This window comes from Macaca nemestrina, chromosome 2, assembly GCF_043159975.1.
Source record: "Macaca nemestrina isolate mMacNem1 chromosome 2, mMacNem.hap1, whole genome shotgun sequence".
Classification (NCBI taxonomy): domain Eukaryota; kingdom Metazoa; phylum Chordata; class Mammalia; order Primates; family Cercopithecidae; genus Macaca; species Macaca nemestrina.
Genome location: NC_092126.1, coordinates 130,075,249 through 130,085,923, shown reverse-complemented (window position 1 = coordinate 130,085,923; position 10,675 = coordinate 130,075,249). Strand labels below are relative to the sequence as shown.

General features: G+C 41.3%; 1 protein-coding gene across 1 annotated transcript; it reads left to right on the top strand.

Moving 5' to 3' along the window:
- The first annotated feature begins 8,114 nt into the window (after positions 1-8,114).
- On the top strand, positions 8,115-8,905 carry LOC139361778 (translocon-associated protein subunit gamma). The gene has a single exon (XM_071090508.1). It carries the CDS (start codon positions 8,136-8,138, stop codon positions 8,691-8,693), a length of 558 nt encoding a protein of 185 aa, XP_070946609.1. The 5' UTR covers positions 8,115-8,135; the 3' UTR covers positions 8,694-8,905.
- The last annotated feature ends 1,770 nt before the right edge of the window (positions 8,906-10,675 follow it).

Sequence of the window (10,675 nt, the reverse complement as noted above, 5' to 3'; positions counted from 1 at the left end):
AGTAGCTGGGATTATAGACACACACCACAAGACCTGGCTAGTTTTTGTTTGTTTGTTTCTTTGTTTTTTTAATTTAGAGCTAGGGTTTCACTATGTTGCTCAGGCTGGTCTCACACTCCTGGGCTCGAGCAATTCTCCCACCTTGGCCTCCTAAACTGCTGGTACTACAGGCATGAGCCACTGTGCCCAGCCTAAGATTTCTTTCTTACACTTTTGTTATTCACTTCTAATTTTATTGCACTATCTTCAGGACATTTGATCTGTATTTTCATTTGGGGAAATTATTTTCTTACTGTGCTAACATATAGTCAGTTTTTATAAAAAATTAATGGGTGCCCAAGAAGAGGATATAGTTTCTAGATAAAAAATATACATATTAAATCTTATTATTCAAATTTTCTCCTTTCTCTATTTTTTACCTACCAGATTTGTAAAAGTATATGAAAAATGTTTCAGAAGCTCCCACAATTTCCTTTTGTCCATTCTTCCTTTTTATCTGGCTCTTTGATAAACAATGCATGTACATTACTGACTATTCTACCTTTGGTGTGAATTTTAACTTTTATCAGTATAACATTTCCTCTTTTGTCTCATTAATGCTTTTTCTGCCTCAGATTCTACACTGTCAGAAAATAATTTTTCCACCTCTGTGTTCTTTTCGTTTGCATTTGCCAGAAAAATCTTACTCATTCTTTTATGTCTAACCTTTTCAGGTTAATTTCCTTGGGTGGTGGGGGGGGGAGGGGGTTGTGGGGGGGCCATTTTGTAACCAACATGCTATATTTTGTTTCTTTTCTTTTATCTGGTGTCAGTTACTAGCAAAGAAAGTGTGTTTTAATTTCTTTTGAGGGAGCAGGCTTCACTGTTTCATGAGTACTGCAACTTGCTTTCCTAATACTGCACCATTTGACTTAGTGAACATTCTTCTGATGCTGTACATCAGATTGTCTGTCAGGGCTGGTTTCTATATTTTTCTTAGTTCTCATAAGTATTTGAGTGGAAGTTGGCAGATACTGTGTCAGGGCCTGCAAACAGTTGCCATTTTAAATTAGGCCAAGTTTTCATGCTTCATAACTTAACAAAAGAAACAAGTTGCTGCTGGAAGTAAACTCTAATCATGTGTTCATCTTTGTGTCACTTACTAGATTCAATTTCCACCCAAGTGAGCCTGATGTAGAACTAATACTAATTCAGTTCTGTTTCACAGGTATTTATTGGCCTGCCAAGCACTGAGCTAGCTTTCATTTATTGATTCACTTCACAAAAATGTCCTGAGCACTTACTTGTGCTAGGCACTGTTCTGCACCCTGGAGATAAAGTGGTGAACAAAACAGCGTTTGTATCCTTGAGGAGAATACAGTACATTATAGTACCAAAAAAAAAGAAAAAAGAAAAAAAAAGCAATTTAAAATAAATATATAATTCTGTATATGTGCCATATGCAAAAATAAAGCCTAGTTAGAGAACAGAGAATGATGAGAAGAGGTGGTGGCTGTTTTAGATGGCCAGGGGAGTGACGTTGGAGCCGAGACCTGAAAGAAGTAACGGAGCTGCCACGGGAGATCTGGAGCAAAGAGCTCCAGGCAGAGGGAACAGTACTATGACCAAGGTCCTAGGACAAGAACAGGCTGCGGTCGGGAGTGAACTGTGATAATGTTCCTCTGTGTCACTCAATCAAGATTCAAAGCCCTGCACAGAAGTAGCACGGGTTCACGTGCTCCCACCCTGGCATCCAGGCACAATGAAGAGGAACAACCTGTCATCTCCCTCTGACTTTTGTAATAAAAGAGGGAGCACATGCAATCAGTGACTCCTCCTAAATTAGAACAGGAGTTAGCTGCTAAATAAATACAGTTCATTCCTTTGGCTGCTCAGCATACCTTTCCATACGTATATATTTTTTTAAAGTTTCCAGTTAACATTTTGCCACCAAATCTCATCTTGATTTCATCCACTTCCCAGAAGAAGGCAACACAAAATCTCTTTGGTTCCTGTATCCAACCCAAAGTCTGGGATTTCTGCATGAGAGCTGTTCTTCTAATTCTTTTGGATCCCATCTCAATATTATACGCCCTGTGGACTCGACTGTAAACTTAACCACAATAACACACCCTATATAAAAATAGTGTGAGGAAGAAGGAGAAGGGAAATCAACAAACACACATAAATATGCATGCATTCTATTTAAAATATATATATATAAGTAAACACAAAATATTAAAATATTTTAAATGGTTTCTATTCTAAAATGTTTTAAATTATATCTTAAATTTAAAAGGCAAAATATAAATTAAAACTGACAACTATCAAAATTTTAAATCAAATTTTTTAAATAAAGCTGCATTTTAAATTTAATTATCCACAGCTCTGGGTATGAACTGCTGCTTGCAATAAATTTAATTAAAAGAAGTTATAACAAGAACAAAAACAAAAAGGTCTAAGTTTAGCTACTTCATCTTTTAAAGGATTTAAAATATTTTTGATGTAAAAAAAAATTTTAGGTCACAAAAAACAACATGTGAAACACACCACAAAAAAAGGCATTCCAATATGCAAGGAAATTAGATCAAGGAAACAAAATCCTTTATATGACTGGAATTTTCCAAAGTAACCCAACTATTTCATATTTCCATAGGCAATGCATGGGTGTTCCAGTTTCTCTACATCCTTCTCAGCACTTGTTATTGTGTATTTTTTATTACAGCCACTCTAGTGAGCATGAAGTAGCATCTTATGGTGACCTTAATTTACATTTTCCTAATGTCTAATGATATTACCACCTTTTCATGTGCTTATTGCTCATCAGTATATTTTCTTTGGTGAAATATCTATTCAGATCTTTTGGTCATTATTTAATTGGGTTAATACTGAGTTGTAAGGACAAAACCCCTTTATCAGATAGATAATTTGCAAATATTGTCTTTCACTGTGTGGCTCATCTTTTCACTTTACAGTGTCATTTGAAGTGTATAAATTTTTAATTTTGATAAAGTCCAATTCATCCTATTTTTTTCATGTGCTTTTTTCTGTGCTTTTGGTATCCTAAGCTTTTTAATTTATGTTCAAGGAAGACAACATAATTTTGCCTTAAAAATATATAATAGATACAGTTTTCTTACCTTTCCATCATTTTTTAATAAGCCTCACATTAAGGTGACAATACTCTTCTCCTAATCTAGTGTCTGCTTTGCAAGGGAAAAATAAATCACTGGGGAAAGCGTTTTGCTATCAGTGCAGACTAAGTGCAAGGTCATTGAGTTTCTCCATTGAGTTTTTGCCTGTGTATCATGCATTGTCTGTCCACATCTTTCATCTGACTTCATGGGTAACTTTGCACCACTGGCTTAGTCCTGTAGCACAGGAAAATCCTCCATTTAGAAAGCAAAGATCACACTTGATATGTTCAGCCTCACTGAACCTAAAATAAGACAAAGGGAGATGAAAGACAGTACTATTTAGAGCTCACTTGTGAAGTCAAATAGTCTTTGAGTTCCTGCTCTGCCACTTACTACTGACGATGAGACCTTGGCCAAGTTATTTACTGTCTCTAGACCACACGTAGTCCTTTCATAGGCGGGTAACAGTTATAGTTAGGCTAGGCTAGCCCTGCACATACTATGCCTTCCATAAATGTCAGTCATTGTTGTTGTAATTATTATTGCTGTCACTAATATTTAACTGAGACAGGCAAGAAAGAACTCTCAATTGTCAGCTTTCAGAAAGTTCTTTTCAATCTAGATTTTTTTTTTTTTTTTTTTTTTTTTTGAGATCGAGTCTCGCTCTTATTGCCCAGGTTGGAGGGCAGTGGCATGATCTCGGCTCACTGCAACCTCTGCTTCCCAGGTTCAAGCGATTCTCGTGCCTCAGCCTACCCAGTAGCTGGGATTATAGGCATCCACCACCACGCCCGGCTAATTTTTTTAATTTTTAGTAGAGACGGGGTTTCACCGTGTTAGCCAGGATGATCTCAATCTCCTGATCTTGTGATCCGCCAGCCTCAGCCTCCCAAAGTGCTGGGATTACAGGCATGAGCCACTGCGCCTGGCCTTCGATCTAGATTTTAAAGATGCATAGCTCATGACTGTAATCCCAGCACTTTGGGGGACCGAGGTGGGAGGATCGCTGAAGCCCAGGAGTTCAAGACGAGCCTGGGCAACATAGGGAGACCCTTCTATCCCTACAAAAATTTTTTTAAAACTTAGCTAGGAGCGGCAGCGCATCTCTGTGGTCCCAGCTACTTGGGAAGATGAAGCAGGAGGATCCCTTGGGCCCAGGAGATCAAAGTTGCAGTGAGCCGTGATTGCGCCACTGCACTCCAGCCTCCGTGACAGAGTGAGAACCTGTCCCAAAAAAAGAAAAAAGGAAGAAAAAAAGATACGTAGGAAATCAGAGATATTTCTTGCTACTCAAAATGTGGTCTGAGGATCAGCAGCACCAACATCACTTGAAAGTTTGTTAGAACTGCGGAATTTCAGACTCCATCCACCTTACTGAACTAGCACCTGCATTTTAACAAGATGTCCAAATGATTTTTGTGTGCACATTCCAGCTGGTGAAACCCTAGAATCTCTCTAGTGTGGTAGGTGGAGAGGTTGTGAACGCTCTGGCCTACTCCTTTACCTCCTTAAACTCCACCCACCATTCCCACCATTCCCACCATTCAAGTACTAAACAACCCTCCCTTCATTCTGCTAACGTTCTTCAAGGAGCTCGTGCTTTGGCTTGTGGCTTCCTTTATGCGAGCAAAGGCAGCTAGGGAGAGTCCTGTCTTATCTGAGAGGCACTATTACAGTTCATCAGCATTTAATCAGGAGGCTCTGTCATGAGCGGGTTTGCTGTACTCTTTCAAGAAAAAGACAGCAAACAATTAGCACAGAAAAGATATGGATAGATACATAGAAGTAGAAGGATTTGATTTTCCCCTCCCCAGAAGCCAATTACAAGCTGACAAAACCAGCTATCAAAGCTTGCAGTTAATCTTTTAGAGTCAACATCTGCTGAAACTGCTTCAATGCAGTGTGGCCCTTCTGATGGGCATTTGTGGATTGGAGCTCTTCCCAAAGTCATAGGCTTTTCCTGAGAAAAAGTCATCTTTTCCAGTATGAATTAATAGAATGTATCAGACTTGGACCTTGCTTGACTGCTAACTCATCTGTCCCCAAATCTTTGAAAAGCAGTGCCTCCAAATGGAAAACACAAGTTCCCTCTCTCATTTTTTGATTTAGCAGCCCTAGGAAAAAGTGTGAGAAAAGTCACACCGGAAAATCACACATTTGAGATTCTGTTTGACTGAAGTAGAAACTGAGATTTGCTAGGAACTTCTTGGATCAAAGAAGTGGTGGGGTGGGGTGGGGGTGGGGGTGGGGGTGGAGTTAAATGGCAACTTCCCCAAGCAACAACAGAAGGGTCTAGGAGAAAGTGTTTCTTTTTCTTAACGCCCACCCCTCATAAACCAGTGCTGAAAACAGCAAGGAGGCTGGTGGAGTGGCTCATGCTTGTAATCCCAGCCCTCTGGGCAGCTGAGGTGGGAGGATATCTTGAGCCCAGGAGTTCAAGACCAGACTGGGCCAGATGGTGAGACCTCACAAAAATATGTTTTTTCTTTCTTTTTTTTTTTTTTTTTTTTTGAGACGGAGTCTCACTCTGTCTCCCAGGCTGGAGTGCAGAGGCGCAATCTCAGCTCACTGCAAGCTCCACCTCCCATGTTCACACCATTCTCCTGCCTCTGCCTCCTGAGTAGCTGGGACTACAGGTGCCCGCCACCACACCCAGCTAGTTTTTTTGTATTTTTAGTAGACTTGGGGGTTTCACTGTGTTAGCCAGGATGGTCTCGATCTCCTGAGCTTGTGATCCGCCTACCTCTCGGCCTCCCAAAGTGCTGGGATTACAGGCGTGAGCCACTGCGCCTGGCCAAAAATAAAAGTTTTTAAAAATTAGTCGGGGCCAGGCACGGTGGCTCACACCTGTAATCGCAGCACTTTGGGAGGCTGAGGCTAGTGGATTACTTGAGGTCAGGAGTTCAAGACCAGCCTGGGCAATGTGGTGAAACTCTGTCTCTACAAAAAAATACAAAAATTAGCTGGGTATGGTGATGCATCCCTGTAGTCCCAGCTACTAGCAGGGCTGAGGTGGGAAGATCGCTTGAACCTGGGAGGTTGAGGCTGAAGTGAGCTAAGATTGCACCACTGCACTCCAGCCTCGGTGGCAAAGTGAGACCCTGTCTCAAAAAAAAAAAAAAAAAAAAAAAAAAAAATTAGCCGAACATGGTGGTGTGCACCTGTAGTCCCAGCTACTTGAGTACTGAGCTACTGAGTCCACGAGTTCAAGGCTGCAGTGAGCTATGATCATACTACTGCACTGCAGCCTAGGTGATAGAGAAAGACCCTGTCTCTATAAAAACAAAAACAAAACCCTGAAAATACAGCAAGGAAAATTATAACCATAGGCATTGCATGCAAAGGCTTTGGGGGACAAGATGACATCTAAGTTGAATCTTACAGGACAAATGAGTTAGAGGAGAGGAAAAGTGGCCAATAGGACCATTTTTTCTTAATTAACATATAACTCACATACCATAAACATCACCCTTTTAAAGTGTGTAGCTCAGTGTTTTTAGTATATTTACAAAGTTGTGCAACCATCATCACTATCTAATTCCACAACGAGCATTCATCACCCCAGAAAGAATCCCAGTAGCATTAGAAGTCACTCCCCATGCTCTCCTCTTCCTAGCCCCTGGCAACTAATCTACTTTCTGTAACAAGATAATTTTTAAAACAGAGAAAAAGCAAGCCTGCAAGGTGATGAGGTAAAAGTTCTTCACAAGTAATAAGAGTAGTTCAAACGTATTCTTTCCCCATTTTAAAATCCAGGGATGGTGAGGCCATCAGATCAGAAGATTGGCTGCCACTGAAAAGAAAGTTTGTTATTCACAGTTCCCAAGAGGAGGGGCAGGGTATGTCATGCAGGGCCGGGTCAAGAAGCACCAGGGACAATCAGGAGGGAGAAGGAGGGAAGAAAATGCATGGGCCAGAGCCTTTATTATGGTTTTTACAGGAAGAAATGGGCAAGGCAGGTTAGTCAGATTTAGAACTGAATAGTTTGAATAATTTCAGTGAGCTCAAGACGATAGGAGGTGGTCCCTAATTGTCCTGTACCTGGCCCAGTGTGATTTAGGGCAGGAGGCTACTGTCCCAAACTGCAGGAGCGTAATGAAAGAAGGTGGGTGGGAGGTATGGACACGGGATTGGTTGGTTTGCATATCAAAGGCATGCTCTAAAGCAGTTGTTTGCTATCTCTAGGAATTAGCTAATCTTCAGAGAAGCAGTCCCTTCCTGGAATGGAAAGGTCTCCAGATATCAAAGCACCATAAAATGTGCAAAATAAAAAACATGATTAATACGCACCAGCCAACATCATCAGCCGGGATATATATCTCAGGAAATCAGACCAGTGTCTAATACAGAATGTTTTCATCTGTTTTTGCTTCTTCTTTCTAAACTTAAATATGTTTAGCTTCATTTTGAGCAATAAGATCCATGAAATCACAGGGCTGATAGACTTAGTACATTTTCCTTTTTTTTTAATTGAGACAGAGTCTCACTCTGTCGCCCAGGCTGGAGTGCAGTGGCACGATTTTGATTCACTGCAACCTCCGCCTCCTGAGTTCAAGCAATTCTCGTGCCTCAGTCTCCCAGATAGGTGGGATTACAGGTGCGGCACCACCACACCAGGCTAATTTTTAGTATTTTTAGTAGAGACAGGATTTCGCCATATTGGGCAGGCTGGTCTCAAACTTCTGGACTCAAGTGATCTACCCACCTTGGCCTCCCAAAGTGCTGGGATTACAGGCATTGAGGCACCACGCCCGGCTACCTCATATATTTTCTAAGTGCATATTAAAGTAAGTACATAGCAAAATTACCTAAATAGTGTCACACAGCACCCATGTTTTGCATGTCCCAGAATGGGATGCATGTCCCAGAATGGGATGCATAGTTCAACTTCTTCATTTTATGGAAGAGAAATTTAAAACCAGAAAGGGCAAGTGACTTGCTCAGGGTCACGTAACTATTTCTGGCAAAAGACGGATTAGAATCCATTACCCGTTCCAAGTTCTCGCCTCCTGCTCCGCCATGGCTCCCAAAGGCAGCTCCAAACAGCAGTCCGAGGAGGACCTGCTCCTGCAGGATTTCAGCCGCAATCTCTCGGCCAAGTCCTCCGCGCTCTTCTTCGGGAACGCGTTCATCGTGTCCGCCATCCCCATCTGGTTATACTGGAGAATATGGCATATGGATCTTATTCAGTCTGCTGTTTTGTATAGTGTGATGACCCTAGTAAGCACATACTTGGTAGCCTTTGCATACAAGAATGTGAAATTTGTTCTCAAGCACAAAGTAGCGCAGAAGAGGGAGGATGCTGTTTCCAAAGAAGTGACTCGAAAACTTTCTGAAGCTGATAATAGAAAGATGTCTCGGAAGGAGAAAGATGAAAGAATCTTGTGGAAGAAGAATGAAGTTGCTGATTATGAAGCTACAACATTTTCCATCTTCTATAACAACACTCTGTTCCTGGTCGTGGTCATTGTTGCTTCCTTCTTCATATTGAAGAACTTCAACCCTACAGTGAACTACATCTTGTCCATAAGTGCTTCATCAGGACTCATCGCCCTCCTGTCTACTGGCTCCAAATAGACCATGTCAGCTTCACCCCCTAGCTTTGTGTCTATGGGTGGCCTGTGGTATATGGAAAAGTCGCAGGGTGGTCAGGGTGGGAGACACACAAGATGTTTTCATAGTCTAGAGCCTTTAAAAAACCCAGCAGAATGTAACTCAGTATTTGTTTATTGGCTGTTTTTGACAGATTGTTGAAATTAAATGAATTGAAAGGGAAAAAAAAAAAAAAAGAATCCATTACCCTTGATTCCCCATTCCAATACGTATTCTCCTCTGTTGCAATTCAAATTTCATTGGTGTTAACAAAAAGCAAGGCAACCACTTTGAGTCACTCTTACCAGGGACCTGCTGTGCTACTCTAATAATTTCATGGTCCAATCATCTGTTCAGAACTAACAGTGTCATTTGCACAAAAACAAAAGCACCTCTTCTGGTTGTTTATCTGTGTTCTTCATTCTCTACTGCAAGTCACTATAGAGTAGGAAGGAAGGTCTTCTAACTGGATTTCAGATTTCCAGTAACTGATGCATCCCTTGCTCTGAGAACTGGGCCAGGAAAACAGAAGTATAATCCTGTTCTCAACAAAAGTCTAGTTCAATTCATACATGAAAAAGATCAGCATCTAGGCTGGGTGCGGTGACTCATGCCTGGAATCCCAGCACTTTGAGAGGCCAAGGCAGCTGGATCACTTGAGGCCAGGGGTTCGGGACCACCTCACCAACATGGCGGAACCCCATCTCTACTAAAAATACTAAAAAAAAAACTTAACCGGCTGTGGTGGTGCCGCGCTTGTAATCCCAGCTACCTGGGAGGCTGAGGCACAAGAATCGCTTGAACCCAGGAGGCGGAGGCTGCAGTGAGCCGGATCGCATCACTGCACTCTAGCCTGGGGAACAGAGCAAGACTGTCTCTCAAAAAAAAAAAAAAAAAAAAAAAAAGTTAGCATCTAAAGGAAATGCCATGAAAGCCACACTATAGAAGATTTCAAAAAGTACATAAGAGTATAGATACAGGACTTGAAATTTTATGCATAAACGCCCATATATTTTACAAAGCAGGCAAGGAACTTCATTAATATAATGCATGACAAGAAAGCAATCCAGTCCACTTGGTAGGCTTTTCCTTGAGGTATCTGTGGTCTTAATAATGGTGAGAGCTGACAGTGAGTCTTCACTTCCCACCAGGCATCTGTCTAGGCCCTCAGTACATGAAGAAGGCACTATGATTCTCTTCACTTTACAGAAAAGGCTACTGATGTGAAGAGAGATAAAGTAACTTGCCTAATATCATACTCATAGTTAGTGGCAGAACTGGGATTGATACACTGGGATGTCTGACCCCCAGAGCCCAGGTCTTAGCCACACCATGTAAAGGACTCCTTTCCCCACACTGTGTCATCCCTTTTTCAAGAAATCCATGTGCTTTGTGTCTGGGCGCCTAACTCGAATTGAACTGCCTTGAAAATATTGAAATACTAAGATTTAGAACTATTCCTGGCACAGATGCTCAACATGAAACAGCTCCAGGGCCACTAAATAGACTGCAGCTCAGGCAGGCCTGCTGTCGATATTGATCGGTTTCCTTGCTACCCTGTTTTAGTTCTTTCTTATTCAATAGGAAGTTTATTAGGAATTACTAGAAGGCCCTTGGCTCTAGCTCCCTCCACAAATTCAGAATGAAGTTTTGTGTGTCATTTCCTAATGATATAACTACAAGTCTAATACTATTGCTATATTAAGGGTTTGTTCAGTTTGGTTGGGGGTGGAGACTCGGGGGAGGAACTTTTTTTTTTCTTTTAATGATTTAGAAAATGGTTTTTTCCCCCTTCACCTTCTTTCTCCCTTCGAGCTGCAAGTGTTTCCCCCTCAATTAATTCAGGCCACTCTTCAATTCCTAAAACTATTCCATTTCAGCGCTAGGAAGAGTATTACCAATGTCTAGCCCAGTGTTCACATCTACTATTACTATTGTGATATTAATAGTAAAGCTTCATTGCTTAT

Excerpts from the sequence above, each read along its gene's own strand:
- LOC139361778 (XM_071090508.1), top strand. The coding sequence starts at position 8,136 with ATGGCTCCCAAAGGCAGCTCCAAACAGCAGTCCGAGGAGGACCTGCTC.